This window comes from Zeus faber, assembly GCF_960531495.2.
Source record: "Zeus faber genome assembly, chromosome: 17".
Classification (NCBI taxonomy): Eukaryota; Metazoa; Chordata; class Actinopteri; order Zeiformes; family Zeidae; genus Zeus; species Zeus faber.
This window is the reverse complement of record NC_137204.1, coordinates 7,251,975-7,274,826: the sequence shown is the minus strand read 5'-3', so window position 1 is coordinate 7,274,826 and position 22,852 is coordinate 7,251,975. Positions and strand designations below refer to the sequence as shown.

General features: G+C 41.8%; 2 protein-coding genes across 2 annotated transcripts in view; both read right to left on the bottom strand.

The window, feature by feature from the left end:
- LOC307243597 (electrogenic sodium bicarbonate cotransporter 1-like) overlaps window positions 1-6,392 on the bottom strand; it is a 32,207-nt gene extending 25,815 nt beyond the window's left edge. Inside the window, exons 1-2 of the mRNA XM_080018456.1 lie at window positions 6,272-6,392; window positions 1,034-1,107 (exon numbers count right to left, since the gene is read on the bottom strand). Of these exons, the coding sequence (XP_079874582.1) occupies window positions 1,034-1,107; window positions 6,272-6,291 (94 nt within the window). The 5' untranslated portion in view covers window positions 6,292-6,392. The remainder of the gene's footprint in view (window positions 1-1,033; window positions 1,108-6,271) is intronic.
- Window positions 6,393-8,087: 1,695 nt separating this feature from the next.
- dck (deoxycytidine kinase) lies at window positions 8,088-21,080 on the bottom strand (the record flags this gene model as incomplete). Its single annotated transcript, XM_080018397.1, has 7 exons — window positions 20,943-21,080; window positions 20,670-20,785; window positions 16,969-17,159; window positions 15,487-15,634; window positions 10,455-10,570; window positions 8,608-8,707; window positions 8,088-8,114 (listed from the first exon to the last, which is right to left on the bottom strand). Exons 1-7 carry the CDS (start codon window positions 21,028-21,030, stop codon window positions 8,088-8,090), a joined length of 786 nt encoding a protein of 261 aa, XP_079874523.1. The 5' UTR covers window positions 21,031-21,080.
- Between the last annotated feature and the right edge of the window lie 1,772 nt (window positions 21,081-22,852).

Sequence of the window (22,852 nt, the reverse complement as noted above, 5' to 3'; positions counted from 1 at the left end):
TGACGGGAATCATGTAAATCGGTCAAAGGGAATCTTAGATACTGATGTGTTCTTTTATGTTAATAAGAAGGAACACGTAACGCAATATTGGTGTATATTTTCATATACAGGTACTCCTCACTTAACGCCGAGTTCCACTTCCAACCTAAAGCTGCCAGCTGGAAACGCCCCCGCGGTGCCCCCCGCACCCGATGGATTGATGCCGTCACTAGGGACCTACACCAAATGGACCTTTCGCTTGTTGAAGCTGAGTCCCTAGCACTGGACCGACCCAAATGGAGAAGATTGGTGAAACTGATTGGCTCTACGCATGGTGTCGCCTCCGTCGCCGAGCAAGAGACCTGATGATGATGATGGGCTTGGCCATTGCGAACGTCAGTGTAGTGAATAGTGAGACTGCGGGAATGAGAGACTGAGAACGGTGATGCGCGATGAGATGCTTGACACTGAGTGGCTGTGCGCGCCGCGGTATTGTATGCAGCGCACAATACAGACTGGTCAGAGAGCTGGTCGTTAGTCCGAACGGTCGTTAAACAGGTATGTCGTTGAGTGAGGAGAACCTGTACTGTAAATAAATCATAATTAAAAAATTTTCATTGAATAAATAAAAGTTGTTGATTTCATTCAGTCGAAGATGAAATCTAGAAAAAGATAGTGAGTGAAAATATTCAGTTTAGTCAACTGTTTGAGGGAAGTGGTTGAGTTGGTTGGCTAATCAGGAAGAATGACACTCAATCTTTAAAGTATGTTAACCATTTCCTGCACAGCACTTTGTGTAGGAAAAGATGAGGGGGAAAAAAACAAAGTTGTCCAGGAAGTAATTATGAGAGAAAGTGAAAGAAAGAATGAGCAAGACAGTGAGAAATGGGGTGTGATAGAACATTTTCTAGAACACCAAATTGTCTGAGATTCTCCTTGGCATAAATGGCCTTTTGCCAAGAAAATGGGGTCTTATTGTTTTAGTTAACAGTAGAGCACTCCCACAGGTGAAAATATATTTGAGTTTTGGAATGGCTTGAATGCTGAGACAGACCTTCCACCTCCTCTTCGTCGCAGATGTGTTTGACGAAGGATGCTCCTCTGTCCAGCACCGCCTCGTCTTCCATCCTACGGAGGAAGAGGAGAAAAAGCAAAATCAAATACACACGCACACACACACACACACACACACACACACACCTTTTCAGCCCCTGGGGAATCTAAGCTCACTCTTCAAATATTTACTTGGTGACTCATGATTTGGAGCTTGGACCGACGTAGAAGTTGAGGGACAACTTGGAGCGTTTCAGCACATTATATGACATTGACTGGGTTTATCCTTGATGTTCTAAAGATTGTCTTTTAACAAAATCCTGCTCGGTTTTAGTAGGGAACGTGTAGTTTTTGTTTCTTTTCATACACCAAGGGCAACACAGTAGTGTCTTTTGTCCTCAAACTACCTCTAATCTACCTTTACATCCAATTAAGTAAAGTTAAGACTCTTATTCAACAATTTCCATATCCATAGTTATTCGAGTTCAACCTTGTTTTGGTTCTGATGTTCGCAATTATTTTGGCAGAACTTCTAAAGAGATTTGCCGTGCTCACACATTTGAGAAATGTGTTAGCTTTGTAATAGAAACAACAGCTCAAAACCAGCAGAACAGCACAGTTGTCTCATGATTTGGAACATTTAATAGTCACTTTAAAAAAAAAGGATTCAAAGTGAAAAGACATTGCTGATTTTTCACCTGTGCTCCTAAATTTACCCACAGGGATTTATCAAGTTCCATTTTCATGCATCACAAAACAGCAGTATTCCCACAAGATAGCGTAAACTGAAACGGCATGTGATTAGGTTCAACACTTTCCTTGGCGTTTAAAGTCCAAATTCTTGGCATGACGAACACTCCTGGGACATTGTCAGTGGCCATCACATTTTAAAATGTTTTTACGTTGAGAAGCTGTTTTTGGTGAAGCCTATAACGCCATACAACTGTACCACATTTTAAGTAGACAAAATGGTTATTTTAATTCACCAGAATACTATGATAAAACTTTGGGACTGTAAAATACTGGGATTTGGTGATGCAAAAAAATCTCCAAATGACACCAAGGGCATTAGCATTTTAGTGCCAGGACACAACTCCATGAGAGAATATGCAACCATGTTTATGCTGTGTGTAAATGCCTTGTGTACACTTGACTGAAGTATTCATCGCATTATGAAAGCAAGCTAAGCCCCATCAGATAAGGATGAGCTCGGCTAATATCAATAGTTCTTTCACTGATTTGTGTTCACGGTGCACACGGAACAACCTTTTAGTTCCTTGTCCCGGAGCCCCTTCTGCACGGGCCACATAGCTGACAGTTTCCTCTAACAAATGGGTTGCAATATCTCTTCCTGGAGAAGTTTAAGAAAGAATGCTGCTCCTCCAGCCTGACAAAGCTAAAGGAGATTTCTGGCTGCCAGGTATAGCCAACCCCAATTTGAGAATAAGACTAAGGGCAACATGTAAAAAAAAGTAACACCAACAGTCCAAGACTCAACCAGCCCCACCCATTAATGACTTATTCAGACCAAGTCTCCATCTCAAACAAAGGTTTCAGATGCTTTGAGATATTATGACTGGTGGTGGGGGCTTGTATACACCAAGTGGGCTAAAAAAAACAAAGTCAGGAAGGATACAACTCATTCCCCTGGTGGTTCTGCAGGCTCATCTGCTTTTCCCCAGCGCAGCGTCTAACCCATTCATATCTGCACAGGAGAAAGCTAGAGCAGACCAACCAGCCACTGCGAGATCAAAAAAAGTAATCAGTAAACTGACCTTGTCCCAAAAGAAAACAGAAGCCCAATTTATCTTTCTGTTCAGAAGATGAATTGTGGAAAAGTACAAGCCATGATGTCCCACTTTCCTTGTGTCCGTGACGTGGTGTAGCCATCAGACAACCAGTTAAACGGCGTATCACATCGTCAGCTAACGAGCTACGGTGCATATCGTGGTCCTTTTTGGGAAGGGAAAACATCCAGCACATGTTTCAAAGTATAGGTCATGTCCATATCTAAGGGTATAATAAAAACAAACATTACAACAGGTGAAAGCCCCTTCCACCCCCGACACAAATAGAAGCTTATCCATTAAATGTACTTCTAAATGGTATCAAGTGTGAATATAATTGTATAGGTGCTGTGGTCACCGTGTGAGGCATGTACTGTAAAGCAGTCCATTTACACGCATTCACGTGAAAGGAAATCCATTGAAATTACAAAATAAGCGCAATCACTATGACCTCCCCAGATACATATATTTTGGCCGGGTTGTTCCAAGTGATCTTTTTTCACTCAAAAATAAAGATTTTGCATTATATAGACATATTGGTGAACTTCTCCCACATCTTACTCCAAGGACCCGGCAAAGTGAGACAAACCTGCTGATGCGTGAGGAGCTGGGATCAGCAGCTCAGGATCAGGGATCGTCCCATCTCCTTGCAGCGTGACCCATGATGAACGACTTGGAACAGCTTTGCTGAACACTGGTTCAGCCCGTACAATTTAATATCAATTAATATCACTTGTTTTTTTGGCAGGCAGTTCCAAGGATTCTTCATAGGACTAGTTGTTAAGATCCCTAAATTTTCAGTACAACAATTGAGATGGTTGAGAATGTCATCTTGGGTGGGGTGAGTTTTGCACAGATCACGGGCCACTAATGCGACACAGATTTAAGATGTTTATTTATCACATACATGTGATAAATAAACTAGAACTGCATTACCAGCGATTGTTACCATATCTGAGAATGACAAAAGTTGATATTGATTATCTTAACAATGAAGGGATGGAAGATTTTAGAAAAATCCTATGAGCAAAGATTCAAGGAAAAAGTTCTTGAAAGCTTTTAAGATTATCACTGATGTGAGGAAATTGAGCATTTTAATTCCTCTATGCAGGGTTCATTCTGGCATTACAAAATTAAATTCAAGGACTTTCAAGTACTTTAACATTTAATTGTTAACTCTTCCCCATTTTAAAAGGACCTTGTGCAAAACAAACAATACTTCTCAAGCACTTCTGTTAGATTTCCTTTCAACCAAATGCAAAATCAGTGAAGAAAGAGGAAAACATTCTTTTTAAAGGCAGTCTTTTCCTCATCTTTTCACAGGCCAGGGGGCAGGGGCAGGGGCCACCACCCGGGTCACATTCACGTCAATGTACCAGTCATCAGGCTTCTGTGGGTTTCAATATTTACTCTTAAAATGGGGTGAAAAGTACGCCGCAAGCCCCACCTTTAAAACTCATTTTGAAATTGCGATGGGGAGTAGGCACACAACTGCGCAAATTAAAGCAGTCAGATAAACCTGTGCAACGTAATCTCTGTGACGACAACAAAGTAAAGCACTATGCGTTGAAAGAGAGATACACCAGATATTTTGAAGGAGAAATTTGCTAAATTCATCCAAAATCCTTCTGCATGCAGTTGCATTTGAAATCACTAAATTTGTTACGTTTTATTACATTAAAAAAAAAAGGCAAGATCCGTCTCTTAAATAACTACAGGTACTCCTCACCTAACGACCGAGTCCCGTTCCTAGGACCAAGTCGTTGAGCGAACTGGTTGATAAGCGAGAACCCATGTTATTTCACAATAAGGAGGCGTGGTCATTTCGAACGCTAGTGTAGTGAATACTGACAGACTGTGGGAACGAGAACGGTGATATATATATAAATATATAAGAGAGAGAGAGAGAGAGAGAGAGAGAGAGAGAGAGAGAGAGAGAGAGAGAGAGAGAGAGAGAGAGAGAGAGAGAGAGAGAGAGAGAGAGAGAGAGAGAGAGAGAGAGAGAGAGAGAGAGAGAGAGAGAGAGAGAGAGAGAGAGAGAGAGAGAGAGATGAAGCGATGCTTGACGCTGAGATGCCGCGCATGCAGCGGTATTGTACGTAGTGTACAATACAGAGTGGTCAGAGAGCTGGTCCTAAGCCGAATGGTCGTTTAACAGGTAGGTCGTTAAGTGAGGAGTACCTGCATAGCTTTTGCAATGCTGGAAGGTGCATTTCCCTAAATTCACAGGAGCCAGGCCAGGTGATCCCCTCTGCGGCCATGAACAGCTAGCACAAGTATCTTCTTTGTAATAGACAGACAGGGGGTAGTACACAGCTTCATGCCAATTTCACCCCAACCCTCACCCTGTGGACTGATAAGGTGAAATCAGTGAACGCTTACGGTGTAACGGAAACCGGAAGTAAAGCTCAAACCCCATTGGCTTACAGAACTCGGGCCCTCAGGAGGGTGGCTCCTCACATTTAAGAAGAGCATTAGGAACCCGGTGGATTTGAATGCTCGTCAGAATGCATAATCAGCAAAAAATAATAAATCACACACACACACACACACACACACACACACTTCTTCAGCCAGAGCTGAAAATGTGACTTTTGGGGTATCAGCTCTTCGCGCACGTGTTGCTTTCATGTCCAAGTCTCGCGATCACGTGAAACCCAAGCCCGAGGAATGCCCGTTTCCTTAAATTACTGCTGCACCCAACCCCACTCTCCCGGTGTCAAAAGTGTTTTCGGCATCGTCCTTGTCACCGAAACTTTATTTATGCCTCAAAAGTACTGGGTTTCATTCATGGGGGTTTTATTTGAAAGATTATAGCCCTTTAGTCATTTTTACCTGTTGAAATACAATTAAACGGCCAAAAACAGTAACAAACCAGTTTTTCCCTGGGCAAAAAGTGATTCAGCTCCTACCTTGTGGCTGAAAAGTTTGTTTCTGCCTCAAAAGTACTTGATTTCACTCTCGATGGTTATATTTGACAGATTACAGCCCACCGAGTGGACGGCAATCGGTTTTCGGCCAATGGTCACCTTCTGGCACGACACGGGCATTGGGTGGATGACTCCACACCGGTGCTAGGATGAATGACTTGGACAGAGTGAGCCGTCGCACCTGCCCGGGACTCCGTCTTTAATCGATCGTGACAAGCTTCTCGGTAAATGGATTACCGAGCGCCCGGGGGAAACACAGCCCGGGGCGGTGCGGTCCGACTCCAAACTTTCACATACACCCCCCACCACCGCCACCACCACCCACAGATATCTGTTTGGCAATCATTCCCAAGCCAACACAGACACGCGGTGTGGTGTTACACACACCCAACACCACCAGGTGTACTGATTTGGACTTGTCGTGGCACATGGCCCTCAATGCGCATAATGGTATATTAAATATAATGTAATAATACAAACCGCACACTATATAAACACAGCCTTTCAAGGTGGGAAACTTACTTGGCTTTGTCAGTGGTCATGTTGCCAAAGCTGAGCTCGGGGCAACCTCCAGCCCCAGTCGGTGACTGAAGCGCTTTGACCGGACGCGACTTGCTCGAATTTGAGCAAACAAAAAGAAAACAAATCGGAATATTTTGAGAGGGAAAAATGGCTGGAACCCAATTCGCTGTCGTTGGTCTATCCCAGGGCAGCTACTGCGGAGGTGTGCGCTCGGACACGCTGCATCCTGCATACATGCCGGTGGGAGTGGAGACACCCGCGGCTCGGCGTGCCCCCGTCTCCATATTTAAAGCGCCTTCCTTTACCTCCTCCCGAGTGACGTCACGCGCCAGGGGGGCGGGGCGGAGGTCACAAAGTTTGAGTTCTCGCCACGACTTCAAAAAAAAAAAAGAAAAAGGAAAGAAAAACAATTCTATCGAGATCATGTTTACTTTCTTGGCGGTCCACCCACAGGTATTTGAAATAAGGTTATAAATTATATATTACATTTATTCTGGCATTGTCCACAAGTGAACAAACGCCTTTTGGCGGAATCATTTTTACTTTATTTTGGAAACGACTCTTTAATGTAAGTTGTGCCATGGGAACCAAATGTGTGTGTTAGATTTCATATTGATTATTTTTATATATATTTATTTTTATTTTACGTGGATATTACCACATTTATTTAATCTGTTTTGTATTCCATAATGCTATGAAACTTAACATTAAAAAAAAAAAATAATAATAATAACCACGAGCAGTTGAAAATAAAATTCGACCCAGCCGACATTGCAATACAATTACCTCCCAAAAATGAATAATTGATACGTTTGCTTCAACATGTAACGTGCTGCCATGAATGGCCACAAATGGAGGACACAGTAACACCTCAATGACTTTCACTGATAAAGTGTTAGGAGTCATCTGATCTTAAATTAACATATGATATTTGGGAATTAAGGCAAAGCGCTAGTGTCAGTCAAAAATAGCCACTTATACAGTACCCAGCTTTTATGGTCGAGCGCCCTCCTCTGGGGTTTTGAGGATCTGATGTTCATTTATTGACACTATAGATCAGTGGTCTCAAACTCAAATGACCTGGGGGCCACTGGCCAGGTTGTCTTATTCTAGTGGGACCGTGTTGAAATTCAAAGGGAAAACTTTCTGTTTTGTTTTGGGTTTTTTTTTTCTCCCGCACATTAGTGAATTGCATTGTAATCCTGTTAGAAACAGCTCTCTCATGATCTATTAAATTGTTTCATACTTTCAAAACATTAAATACATTTGTGCGGATCAATTAAGTATTGTGATTTGAAAAAAATATTTGCGGGCCAGATGTATCAATATATTATTACCATGGAGCGGCACACATTAAATTCTCTCGCAGGCCGGATGCAGTTTGAGGCCCCTGATTTAGATAGGGATCTCTATCTTTTTTGTAGTGATTCATATCAGAAAGGACATCACTAAGTACCCCCCGCTCGCTAAAGATCACTTCACAATTCCAAATAATTCTAAGATATCCAATCATAAAACCTCCATATTTATGTCAAATACATTTTATTATTTTCAACCACACTAATTCACTCGCATTAAAAACGCACACACACACACACACACACACACACACACACACACACACACACACACACACACACACACACACACACACACACACACACACACACACACACACACACACACACACACACACATAAGGAAATGAAGATACTTTAAAAATATGATTATTAGACAAGATCATTTGACCACACAATCTGGCATCCCACACCACACTTCCTTGGACTTCTTTGAAATGGGAGTGATCCAGCAAGATTCACAATGTGCTCAAAAACTCGTTCACCTGGAAAATAATCCAAAATAAACAGTTAGCCTATGGGTAATTGGTACATCAAAGGATTCAAACTGTTATTATGAACGACACCCAGAGTAAAACGAGCGGTTTCATCCGACTATTATCTGGTTCCGTGTCTAGATAATGATCGTTATAACTGGGATACACAGCAAGAAAGTACCTCTAAACAGACCGTTTATAAGCATTTACAGTATTTTCTCACATTTCGCAACGGTTACATTAATGGATTTCCTTTGTTGGTTTGAAACTTCCACTATGCATGTCACAAGTATGAAACAAGCGGTTGTTTCGTACAAGTCATGCAGGTTTCATCTCAACCCTAATCCATTATCCAGGTCCTTGTCTTGTTAATGATGCTTACTTCGAGGATTGAGATCAGGAAATCTACAATCCTCATTTGCAATGGGTGAAACCTGTTTGAGAAATTATTTGGGAGCAGTGGAAACCCCCCACAGAAGCAAAGACAAATGGAACCTCTCACCTTCTCTATCATGTCCGTCGACTTGGCTTGGCCCCTTTTGAAGTTTTCGTTTGCGTCAAGTGTCAAGATGGGCACATCATTGAGGTACTCAAACTCCAGCCTGCAGGCCAGAGAGGAGAGATTCAGTGTCATTTGGTTATGAAAGAAAAGAACATCAAAAAATCTTCCTCAATTTATCCACAGATACTATACATCCCGAACAATTACGTACGAGAAGCATACAGTATATGCAATAAGTGGTTTGCATGAATGAATATCCATAAATGGTAGCGGGTTTATAAACCCCGATAAACCCATTTATCTTAGGCGATAGACACCTTTCCCATTGCAAGGACTAATGCCGTTGTTTTAGTTTTTATATTTTTTTCCTGGTTCATCGTGTCACAAACAACCTTTTCAGTCACAAGATAGGAGCTGCAATCACTATTTGGCAAGGGGAACACGACTGGTTTGTGTCTGGTTTTGGCCCTTTAAGATTTTTTTTTTTTTTTTCAAGATTTTTTATCACATACATATACATACTTTCATACATATATGCAGTGAAATGTAATGCAACGCACCCGGTGATAGCACACAATATGTCCTAGGAAAAAATAAAAATTAAAAATTTCTTTCTAATAGGCCGACTAACTGACTCCTAAAACGTAATACAGTAAGTTGAATACTTATAGAATAAAATAAAAATATATAGAATAAAATACAATAAAAATAAAATGAAATAAAATGGAATAGATAGAGGGAATATGCCTATGTATATACAATTTTTTAAATTTTAAATAAATCTTTAAATATATTTCAACAGGTCAAAATGAATAAAGGGCTATAATCTTTAAAATAAAACCCCCATGAATGAAACCAAGTCATTCTGAGGCATAAATAAAGTTTCGGTGACAATGTAGTTCGACGTGACACACTAGAATGATGACACGCCCCGGAAAAGGGGCGTGTCATGGTTCCAGTGTGATTGGGAACAGTAGGAGACACCAACTGAAACAAACAACGACATAAAACTGTAAAACTTGTAAAAAAAAGTATTTTGAGCCGTTCAAAAGAATCAACAAGCAAACACTACAGTAGAAGTGACATGGAGTATCCACGCTGCTAACCCTAACCCTGATTGAAGGTGTTCTGAGCATTCTTTCTCTTCTCTCCTCCTGTGAGAAGTGAAATATGACGGAAGTGTCGGATTAAGTATTGATTACAAGCTTAGTATTTTACAAATTGGTTTTTTTAAATTTGATTAATGTGGGTGCTAATAGGCGAAAAATGAACTAAATGGGTTTTATTTCTCAAAAAAATAAATAAAAAAATAAATAAATAAATAATAATAATAATAATAATAATAATAATAATAAATATATATATATATATATAAATTAACACAGTGGGCAACTAATGTAATCGGTCTATGCCCAACACAGGGTAACACCGATAACCGCAGCAACCCAAGTTCCTAAACAAAACAAGATTTAAAAGATTGTATTTGTTGCGATGATTAAATAAAAAACTTTTCTTTTTGCGTGAAAATCAATTGAATGGAAAAATTCTTATGTTTAAGTTTTCGGTGGCCTTTCACTATATAGACCTAAATGTTGTCTCAAGCAGATTTACTACGACAAGATCTTACTTCTACAAAGAATTTAGTTTAATCATAGTGCTGGAATTTTTTTTTTTTTTAACAATTTCACTCTGATCATGTTTTTTTTAATGAAATGTTGAAAATTGAAAGTGTAAATAGCTTAAAATGTTGAATTTCTCCCATGTACAAAAAACATGTATAAGTGTATTCAGAGTTTCTGATGCACGCATGCTTCTGAAAGTCATGTTCCTGCGGCTGTGTTTCTCACTGCATGGTCTTGTGCTGCAGCCAGCTCTCGTGCTTCATGTGGAGGCTCTGTAAATACTCCAGAGGGATGGCCTTCTCCTCCTCCCTTCCTCTGGTCAACAGTCTCTCCATACACCTCTATATGCACAAAAAGAAGAAAAAAAAAAAAACATAGGACATGACTATATTGATGTGGTTTACCTATGGCAAGCAGTTTTAACATTTAATCCACAGGACGAACTAGTCACTTTTTAAAAGTTACTATTACTTATATTTTAGTTACTAGTTGCTATTCCAATTTTTGCTTGTAACCATTACAATATTACTTTGTATCTATTCCCATTGTTACTGGTATCTATTTTAAATTTTACTCGTCCCTATTATTTGAGTACTAGTACTTACTCATTACTGACTAGTGCCATATCCCGTTAATAGTAACAGTTTTACATAAATGATCAACAAGCTGTTTTGACGAGTAATTTGTCATGATGATTACCATTAATAATGTCAAAAATAAATTGAAAATCATAAAGGACTACAGCCACCCAGGCTACGGACTGTTCACGCTGCTGCCGTCTGGTAAACGTTACTGGAGCATCCGGGCACGGACTACCAGACTCACAGTTTCACCCTCAGGCCATCAGGCTTCTCAACCTGCAACATCTGTAGTCACATCTGTAGTCTATGTAAATTAAATGTACGTCATCATATGTACATAGCCACGGGCACTCCTTTACCTTATATTTATATCCATACCTTGTGCAATAGACTGACCTATTTCTGTTGGAACTGCTACAATGTCCAATTTTTAGTTTCTGTTTTAGGGTTATTTTATGTACATTACACTGAGAAGAAGACAAGAATCTTTATTACACAGACAGAGAGAGAGAGAGAGAGAAAGAGAGAGAGAGAGAGAGAGAGAGAGAGAGAGAGAGAGAGAGAGAGAGAGAGAGAGAGAGAGAGAGAGAGAGAAGAGAGAGAGAGAGAGAGAGAGAGAGAGAGAGAGACTACGTAGTTGTTGCCTGTCATGCCCTAAGAATTTCATTGTACTGAATGAGTTGTACCGTATGCTTGACAAATAAAAAACTTGCATGTGTTTTTCCTGAATAAAGGGATACATGGAGACATTTACTAGCTAAATAATTTAATTTGTTTGAGTACAAAACACTAGTCCACTAGATCATGAATTATTTCTACTTCAAACTGCATGTAATATTTCTACTTTAAACTGCTTTAAACGGTATAAACGGTATGAACACCTCTATAAAAATGTGGTTCTTAAATCTAAATGCCAAAAAACAAGTCTGCTCAGTCCGTTTAGACACAAAGGATATAACAAAAAAAGTCTTGTTTGTTTTATTAATGAATTTATTTATTTATTAATACAATAACAAGCAACCAGGTGTCTTTAATATAATTGATATAGAAATCTACAATTTTGGAGAAACTCACAAAAAGCTGAAATTCAAACTAATTTACACTTGATGTTGCCTATTTATAGATCGGAGCTGGTATGTCCCAGAGGAAGTTGTAGCTATTCAGAAGCTTAATGTTTTGGCATAAAGCTGATTAGATCCGCCCCCAGTAACTGAATTAAATTTCAATAAGTTATTAGTATCACGTTCAATTTCATGAAAATCGGTTCAGAATTATGCGAGTTACAGTCGGTTTTGTTGAGAAGTCTGCATCTCTCAATACACATTGTATTTGCATACCAGCAGATCTTAACCGCTCCAATATGGCGGATGCGTAGACGCATAGCTGACATACTGTACTGCAGCGGTCAATGATTACGGCCACTGGTTCACACGTGACTTCTCCTTACAGTATGTCGTGCTGCTTCTTTACGACATGTTGTGAATGGCTGTGGATAGAATGCAGCGGCTACAAGCTGCAGCGCGTTTCACCCTGGCATTTCAGGGGGATATTCAGACAGATAAATATCGGATCAATACATCCCTAGTTGTTATCAACTGTTTTGTTGAAAAAAATACAATTAAGGCTGCTTGGGCTGACTGCCCTCATACATATCCTGTACCACTCTTACATACTTCTCTGCAACCCCCAACTTCCTCATGCAATACCAGACTTCCTCTCTCGGCAACCTATCATATGCTTTCTCTAAATCCACCAAGACACAGTGCAACTCCCTCTGGCCTTCCCTGTACTTATCCATCAGCATTCTTAAAGCAAACTTTGCATCTGTAGTACTCTTTCCTGGCATGAAACCATACTGCTGCTCGCTGATCCCCACCTCTCCTCTTAACCTAGCGTCCACTACCCTTTCCCATAGCTTCATGCTGTGGCTGATCAACTTTATTCCCCTGTAGTTACTACAGCTCTGTACGTCTCCCTTATTCTTGAAGATGGGTACCAGTGCACTTCTTCTCCACTCCTCTGGCATCCTTTCCCTTTCCAGGATGGTGTTAAACAGTCTCGTTAGGAACACCGCTGCCATCTCACCTAAACATTTCCATGCTTCCCCAGGTATGTCATCTGGGCCATCTGCCTTTCCACTCTTCATCTTCTTTAATGCTGTTCTCACCTCATCCTTGCTAATTTGCTGCACTTCTTGATCCACTATCCCCACATCCTCCACTCTTCTCTCCCTCTCAGTTTCTTCATTCATCAACTCCTCAAAGTACTCCTTCCACCTTCTTAACACACTCTCACTAGTCAGCACATTCCCATCATTATACTTCATCACCCTAACCTGCTGTACATCCTTCCCAGCTTGGTCCCTTTGTCTTGCCAATTGGTACAAGTTCTTTCCTTCTTCCTTACTGTACAACCTCTCATACAACACGTTGTATGGCTTTTCCTTTGCCACTTCTCTCTTCGCCTTGCACTGCATCAGCTTGTACTGCTGTCTACTTTCTTCATCTCTCTGACTATCCCATTTCTTCTTCGCCACCCTCTTCTGCTCTATGCTCTCCTGTACGTCCTCATTTCACCACCAAGAATCTGTGTCTTCCTTCCTCTTCCTGCATGATACACTGAGTACCTTCTTGGCCGTCTCCCTCACCAGTTCTGCAGTTGTTTCCCAGTCATCTGGTAACCGTTCACTCCCACCTATTGCCTGCCTTACCTCTTCCCTAAATTACATGCAACACTCCTTTTTCAACTTCCACCAATTTATCTTTGGCTCTTCTTTCACTCTCTTCCTCTTCTCGGCCTCCAGAGTCATCCTACAGACCACCATCCGATGCTGCCAAGCAACACACTCCCCTAGCACCACTTTGCAGTCACTAATCTCATTCAGATTGCATCTCCTGCATAAAATGTAGTCCACCTGTGTGCACCTTCCTCCACTCTTGTATGTCACCCTGTGTTCCTCCCTCTTCTTGAAATACGTTTTCACAACAGCCAATTCCATCCTTTTGGTGAAATCCACCACCATCTGTCCTTCCACATTCCTCTCCTTGACACCATACCTACCCGTCACCTTCTCGTCGCCTATGTCTCTGAACCCTTCGCCAACATGCCCATTGAGATCTGCTCCAAAGTCTCTCTCTCTCCCTCTCTCCCTCTCCCTCTCTCTCTCTCTCTCTCTCTCTCTCTCTCTCTCTCTCTCTCTCTCTCTCTCTCTCTCTCTCTCTCTCTCTCTCTCTCTCTCTCTCTCTCTCTCATCCAACTCACTAAAGAATTCTTCTTTCTCTTCCATGTCACACCCAACTTGGGGAACATATGAACTGACCACATTCATTATCACCCCATCAATTTCCACCCCATCTCCATGGTAGAACAGTTGGTACCCGGCTCTGATACTCCTGGCCTTACTCCCCTTCCACCTGGTCTCTTGTACACAGAGTACATCTACCTTCCTTCTCTCCATCACGTCAACCAGCTCTCTCTCTTTACCTTTCATAGTGCCAACGTTCAAAGTTCCTACTCTCAACTCTACTCTCCTACCCTTCTTCCTCTCCTGCTGTCTCCGGACACGCCTTCCCCCTCTTCTTCTTCTTCTTCTTCTTCGGCCGACAGTAGCACAATTTTTATGGCACCCTGTTGGCTAACGGCACCAGTGGCGGTCGTTGTTAACCCGGGCCTCGACCGATGCAGTATGGAAATCAGATTTGTTGTCTGCATGTTTGATTTGGCATGGTTTTTACGCCGGATGCCCTTCTTGACACAACCCTCTCTATTCATCCGGGCTTGGGACCGGCACTGATGATACACTGGCTTGTGCACCCCCAGTGGCTAGATTTTTATGTATTAGATTATTATTATTAGTGGCGGATATATTATGCCAATATCATGTTGTTTTTCTTCTTTTTTTTTTTTTGCATCTGATAAAATACAACAACTTAATAATAATAACAAATGAAACACAAAATTGTTGAATTTATTTAACGCTGTTGGTGTCTCTACCCACATGTACGGGTTAGGGAGGGAGACGGAGTCACTCGGGCAGTGGAGCGCCGACATGGTGAGGATTTGATTCATGCTGGTAACAGAAAGTCTCGCCGGCACAACAGAAAGATAAACTAGAAATGATTGACAGAGTTTGTTTTGTGTGGACGTGCTCCAGACCGCAAGGGGTTTCTGTGTCCTGCGCCTCCGCTCTCCACTGACAGACAGAATAACATATAAGAAGTCTCTCCCAGCCGTGTCCGACCAATCAGCGCTAAAGAGGCTGATTGTGCAGACCCTGAAAAGCTGGGCCGTCACGTCCAAGCCAGCCCCGTCCCCTGCAGACGTGGCTTAACCACGCCCCCTTCGTCTGCCACAAAGGCTAATGTTATTGTGTGCATTGTATGCAGTGCGCTTATTTAAGATTAAAAAAAAAATGGATCAATTAAATAAATCTCAAATTAATGAGGGTGACTAAAAGAAGAGAGGCGAGGTGGGCAGTGTGTGTCAACTCGCTGTCGAAGAGAAGAGAGAGCGAGAGCGCGCAGCTGCTTGATAGCGCGGAAAATGAGTATTGAAACCATTTCAAATATTCAGAATCAATATGTATAGAAAAACACTGCTGTCAACTGTCTGCAGGCATTTTTTGTTTATTGGCCTCATGAGCGCAGTCTATCACTAATGTCGGGGTGAAGGGGTACCTCAGGCGTGGTCTGGAGGTAGATGATACCGTCCAGCTGGATGTGTGAGCTGAACTGGTTGTGGAGCCAGCTGTGCCAGTCCTGGTAGATGGCCCACTCTGTCTCGCTGATACAGCCGTTCTCATAGTGGTTGGCTGTGAAAATGTACCTGGGAAGTGGAGGAGGAATGGAGTGTAAATAGGACGGCAGAAACTTTTTTTAATTCCCAATGTTTTTAAGACCTATGAAAAACATTTAGACTGTTTTGTTTGGGACAAATAATCTCAGTTTTTAACATTCGTTCATTTCATGAACTAGAAGCTTTTATGAACTGTTATTAGACCGCTTCCTTTAGGTCTGACAGCAAGGAAAGGGATAAGGAACTGAAATAAATTTCACCATTACCATTTTACCCCCTAGCTTCGGCGGTGGTCTTCAGGCAGAAGCCGTCACTAAAAGACGTCACTAACCACCGGAGAAAATGTGTCAGAATACTCAGTAAGAATGCCCTTTACGTCTTTATTATGTCATTCCGTGCCATAAGGGGCGCAAAGTGATTCGGTGGCACCCATTTCCAGGGCGAGTTGCCAGAATGCAACAGCAAGGGGAGTCGGCTGTGGCTTTGGTGTAGAGCTGCAACGATAGTCGATAAATCTATTGGTTGCCAACTATTAAATTAATCGCCGACTATTTTGATAATTTATTAATGGTTGCGAGTCCTTTTTGAAGAAGAAAATTTTCGAATTCTGGGTCATTCTCATGAAACCACCATTTAACATGTCCCAAAAGAAAATGGTACACATATGAGAATGTGAAATAATTCATTTAAATATTAAAGTACACAACGCCTACTATATGGACCACCACTAGAATATTATTTTAGTGTTTTTTTCTGTGCTTTTCTTATTAAAATGCTTATTACCATAACGTGTCTGGGCAAAGATACATTTTCACCGTAACATACCCCTTCATTACCCTAACAATGTAGTATCTAAATTTTTTTTGAAAGAAATATGAATTCTATCAATTTTATACATGACAATAGAAAGAGTAGTGATGCAATGTTGTGATGGAGTATACATTTTTTGCATTTTTGTTCTGCCGTTTCACCCTAAGCTTAGCTCAAATAAGATAAGCTTAGCCATCTTCGATTGCCCGGACAGGTTATGGTAATTAATATTTTGATAAGAAAATATCCCCCCCTCGGCTTGCACCGAAATAACCCATATTGCTGCGTCACATTGTTTTCCCCTCGTTCTGTACAGATCTTTTTCGTCCAAAAGTTCTACTTCTTTTGAAGAATGCCTGTTTTAGAACATTACGTAGACTCTTGCAGAACAACTTCACTCATTATGTCAAAAAGAAATGTGTGGCTATAATAGAAATATAACCCATTACGGAGGTCTTCATTTCAACATTTATGGTCTTTAATCGATAAATAATTCCAAAAAGCTAAATTGAAGACATTTTTTCCAAGGCCCTACAGAGTGCTGACCCCTCTACCTGTCGCTGTATATGGTACGCTCCAGGAACTGCACAGGATTCTCGGCCCTGAGGAGTTTGGCGATGGGGGACATTTGGGCGCGCACTCTGCTCATACAGGCGTAGTTCTGGAATGTGTAGGCCCATCTATCTGGTTTGTCGTACAGCAACTGCAATATGTTTCCTCCGCTCTTCTGGGATGCGGTCAGCTCCTAGGACATAAAAGCAGGAGACAGCAGTTACATTTTGCGCCAATTTATAGTACCACAAACAGTGAGGTATGGTTGGCTGAGCTCCTTTTTCGTAGTTAATTATCTTTTTTTATTTCATATTTGCCATAATGAACATTGATTTAAATTGTTTTTTGATTAACATAAACTTTTTGTTTGAGGTTGACAGTGTTGCAACAGCACGGAGTATAACTTAACATAACTAAACATTAATATGAGAAAATTATTAAAGTGAAAATCTAAAGTGCAATGTGACACCAGCTCATTGCTGTGCACCCGTCTTTGAACCCAATAGATGTCATTTTATTAAATGTTTTAGCTGTGTGGCCATCTTTCCAATAGTTTAGTTTCATGCTTTCATTGTTCAAATATTGTGGCAACCTAGTCAAAAAAAGCGTTGGGAAAATTTGTCAATCATTTTTTTCCACACATTTATCGTTCTCTATATAGTTATATCTAGTCGAACTGGCGCCTGCTGTACGCGTCTACAACAGGGGTGTCCAAACTATGGCCCGCGGGCCAACTGTGGCACGTTGTCCATTTTTAATAGGCCCTCAGCAAATTCCAAAAATAATGGAATACGGCCCACACATGAAACTTGTGCTTGACTGTATTGTACTTCTTAGTTTTAACACTGGGTGGAGCTACTGTCTTAAACAAGGCAGCTTCTCCACAAAACAAGAGTTCGAGTGTCCAGAAACACAGTTGTGCGGCGAATCGAAGACTTGTCAGCTAACTTAAAACATCAAGTGTCACCGCACAGCTGTTAATATTTTTGCAGGGAGTTGGAAATAATTTTTGCATTACGGAGGAGCTGCTTGATCTAGTCTAAAGGGCACAACAACGGATAAGGACCTTTTTGAAGCTGTGTCAGATGCAATTGAAAAGATGGGACTTAAATGGGACAAGCTGTGTGTAGTTACAGTGGATGGGGCTCCAGCAATGACGGGCGAGCGCAAAGGAATGGCCTCTATGGTGTGCGCCAAGGCACAGGAGAGCGGAGGAGAGGCTGTTAGAAAGCACTGTATCATCCACCAAGAAGCCCTCGGTGCCAAGACAGTCCACAGCTTGGCGACGTGATGAACACTGTTGTGGAAACTGGAAACCACAGAGAATTTCAAGCTTTCCCATCTGATATCGATGCTGAATACGGGGACCTACTCTACCATTCCGATGTGCAAAGAAAGCATTCTGTGTGAAGCTCCCTCTCTTTGAGACACAACTACGCAACTTCAACGTTGCACACTTCCCCACGCTGTCCGAATTCAAATGTGCTTTTCTAAAGGCCAAGCTTTCTGCTAAAAAGGGAAAATATGTGTCTGTGATCACATCTCATGACAGAATTCGGTCAGCGCTTCCAAGATGTTTCTATCAGTGACAAAGAAATCAAGCTGTTCTCAACTCTCTTCCCGATGGATGCAGAAAGATTGAAGGAGACTGCAATTCGAACTTATGGAAATGCAGTGTGATAGTTCTCTGAAGAATCAACATCAGCTTCTCTCCCTACCCGACATCTCCCGGAGCTCGGAAAAGAGCAGGTTTCCTCTTATGAGCCGCCACGCAAAAATAATTCTGAGAGTCTGTCTGTTGAGTCTGTTCGGCTCAACATACATACGTGAGCAAACATTTTCTCTGTTAACTCTGAACAAAAGCAGATTGAGAATCAAAATGACCGAGAGCCATCTCTGCGATGGCCTTCGCATCTCAACCACCAAACTGACCTGCCGGCCATCCTTCAGTCAAAAAGCGCAGCATCACTGCTCCCACTGAGTCCAATGCTGTTCCCATTATAGGTGAGTTAAAAATAAATTACACAGTATTCATGTGTTAATGAGCCCAATTACTTAATAAATTCAGTTAATTAAAGTTGACAACATTTTCTATCAAACTTTAGTTGATGTGTAAACAAGACCAATAACTTATTTGCATAACAAGCTTGAAATATAACCATCCCCTTTCCCCATTATCCCCCCCCCTCCCTTTTTACAGGGCTGTGAAGGAGGATCACCACCCTGACTAAGACGCAGTCTGAGGCTGCTGTTTCGAGAATGTGCTGCCAACCATTTCTGTAACAAAATAAATGAAAACTCATTTAACGGAAAGCTGAGATGTAGGCTTTTTTTTTTTTTCTTTAAGCATGTTCGATTATCAAGCATAATTTACCAACATTTTATTGATTTTGCTAACTCAAAAGTAACTAAAAAGAAAAAAGTAACTAAACTAAAAGTAACTAAAAAGTTTGGAGACCCCTGGTCTACACTCTACAGTGCATGTGGAATCACTTCGCACCCCAGTGGATTATCGAAGTTGATGCGTGCAATGTTGGTAAAGTGGCTACTTTTTTTTTTTTAATGAGAGAATAGTGTTGAGGTCAAAATTACTAATGCTATCCTCATATTACACAGTCTATCAGTCGAGGAAATGGGAACTGACTGACTGGAATCTCGGCGAAACGATTATTATTAAACTGCACTTACATCGTTTCAATTCTGATTTTGCCTCGCGGATAAAAACAAAAAAATGGACAGCAATATTGTTAGACTGTGTAACAAAAAAAAATGTTTGACTTAAAAATAGATATTTAAGCATTTAGTTTGCTCTTCTCCTTCTCTTCGTAGATTTTTACATTTTTATATTAAGATATACGATCTATCCCTGTCGTGAGTTTGTGATTATTATTAGATTTCTATATATGCCTTAAGGTGATCGCTCTTGACACAACCACTAAGCTTCATGAATTTATTTATTTATGAACCAAAAAACCCGTCCGTCATCAATGTCAATCGCAAACGACAGAGTCGTTCACTGATAGATGATTTAACCATAATCGGCCCAAGCCTATCAGATAATGAATCAAATATATCACACATGCAATCATTCCTTGATGATATTGCCCTCTCTAAACGATCCACAGAGCAGGCTACCACATTAGATCAACCACTAACTCGAGGAGAACTCAGGAAAGCTCTTTTCTCGATGCCCAAGTGGAAGTGGAATTCTATCAACACTTCTGGCCACTGATCTCCCCATCATTCGTCAGAATTCATTCAAAAGATGTATATGTATGCCTTAGGTGATCGCTCTTGACACAACCACTGAGCTTCGTGAATTTGTTTATTTATTAATGCGTGACGAAATCATCAATATGCAAAGCCACGCCCATGGTTGTTGTATAAAAACCTCTTGATCAGAAATAAGATCAGACCGACCGGAACGCTGCTTTGGAGCAGTACTGAACCGTTCTCTTTATTCTGCATGATGAATAATCTTGAATATTCTCCGTTTTTGTTTTCTTGCAGCGGGCAGATCAACCTCACCGATCGTTGCAGACGAATTTCCCCCACGCTGACCATCGTATTTGGCATTTGGCAACGCACGGACACCCCAGACAGAGAAGAAAAGCGTGCTGCGGGCAGTGGGTAGACGGTGTGGCGCCCCGTTCCACCCTGTTCCAACGTATCGGATGCGAAACGATGCAAAAAACATCCGTACCTCGGAGTCGTCCGTGGTTGTCTGCACGTTGCACCATCTGGCTATGGGTTCCAGCACCACCCCCCAGTCGGGGCTCTGCCGCTCCAGTAGGCGCGCGAACGTAGACTTCCCCGCCGCTGCAAGACAAGCGACACTGAACGAGCGACACACAGCACTACAGCACTGTCTGACATTTCTTTTTCATTACTGTCATCATTGTCGTATCACCCATAGGGTCCGAGCGGCACATCCGCCACACCGCTTCAATTGGAAATCCGCGATGGGGGCACTTACCGATATTCCCCTCTATCGCTATCCGCTTCACTCTCTTCTCCGTGACAGCGGCCGGGTCCACGTATGCTCTCTTGTTTGAGGGAGACATCTTGGGGGAAAAAAAAAAAAGGGATTTTAGCCACCTGATGACCGCGTCTCCGCTCAACTTCTGTTCCTCTTCAAAGTTCGGCGCCAAAGCTGGCGCTAAGACCCCGCCCACCGACGTGACGCCCCGCTTAGCCCCCGCCCGCCGGGGGTGACGTCGGGCTTAGCCCCCGCCCGCCGGGGGTGACGTCGGGCTTCTGCTGCTTTTGTTCGACGTTCAAGAGGTTATTTGTCACATACATACAGTATTCACACCCCTTCACTTTAGAAGAAAGAAGAAGAAACAGTCTTTATTCATCACGCAACACACCACACTATCACACATGCTCGCACACACGCTTTTGACGGTGGCCGGTGAAATGGATCCTCTGCTTTTGACCCATCCTGGCTTGTCCTTCCTCCGGGGCCACAGCCAGGAGCAGTGGGCAGCATACGTGGACGCGCCCAGGGGACCAGGTGATAAGTGTCCATCGCTGGTCAGACCATGATGGGTGCATGTTTTTGAGGGGGGTCCTTACTGACGTGAGGTGGAGGAAACCCCATGTGAGCACGGGGAGAACATGCAAACTCCACACAGAAAGGCTCCTATTTAGGAGATAACCCGCCGGAGCACGGTGCCACACAGCTTTACCAACATTTTGTTATCTTACAGCCTTATTCTAAAATTGATTAAATTCCTTTTCCCCCTCATAAATCTACACAATGACAAAGCAAACATTTTTAATCTTTTGCAAATTTATTAAAAATAAAAAAATAAAAAATATCGCATGGGCTGGGCTGGCCCAATCACATCTCTAACTAGGCCCCACATCTCCCCCTATGTCCTGTTTCTCCTGTCAGATGCCGCAGAGCTCCGCAGCGCGATCAGTGATTTTTCAGTTGTCTATATAAAGGAGTGCACAAATCATACACAATATGTAATGTTTAACAATGGCATATTAACAGAATGAAATCAAATGTAAGCATGGATGCACTTTTCCCCTCATGCCAAAAGTAACATTGTTACATTAAAAAATATATAGCCTTGAAAGACAACAGGGGCTGCTCCCCCCTGGGGCTTACAAGTCACAAAAATCAACAAAAATAAGCTCAACGTACTATTGACAAGTTTAAATCGTAAACATTATTAAATAAACATAGTTAAATGTTATGTAAGCAGTAGCCTCTTATTTAAGCAGAGCCTTGCATGTTGTTTTTCTACAAGTTGTGGCATATACCAAAATTAATATTCGTTATAAAAAGTGATTATTCAAAACATCATATGATCATTATAAGGAATATGTGACATAAAAATAAAAACCTTAACCACTAAATTTCTTTCAACAAGCATTGACGTGGACGTTCAAGGTGATCTTCATGAATTGGAGTGCTGTATGTTTGTGAGGGGGTTTTGGGCATTATTGTTGTTGCTGCTGCTGCTTTTGCTCCCATCATCGTCTTCAGATTCTGTAATTTTATGAGTCCAGTGTTCATTCTATTTCCTAGTGGTATCTTCCACTCTGGTATATTGTATACACCAAAGATGTTGTGGCTCACATGGAGGAGAGGTTACTAGCACGATCACATGGGAGCCTTCTCAGGGGCGTCAAATGTCCATTATGCATGCTCCTCAGAGGTTAAACCCTTACCAGGTTTTTGTGCAATGGTTGAGGTGGTACCAGGTGGTTCTCCCTTCCACCTCGATAGCTGTTGCCATTGCTCTGGGTACTGTGTATGGTCCTTCTCTCCTGGGCTCGTTCCACCGTCTTCTGGCCACATTCAGATACACCTGGTCACCAGACTCCAACCCCCTTGGTGGGTTTTCTTCTGGTTCTGGAATCCTGTTT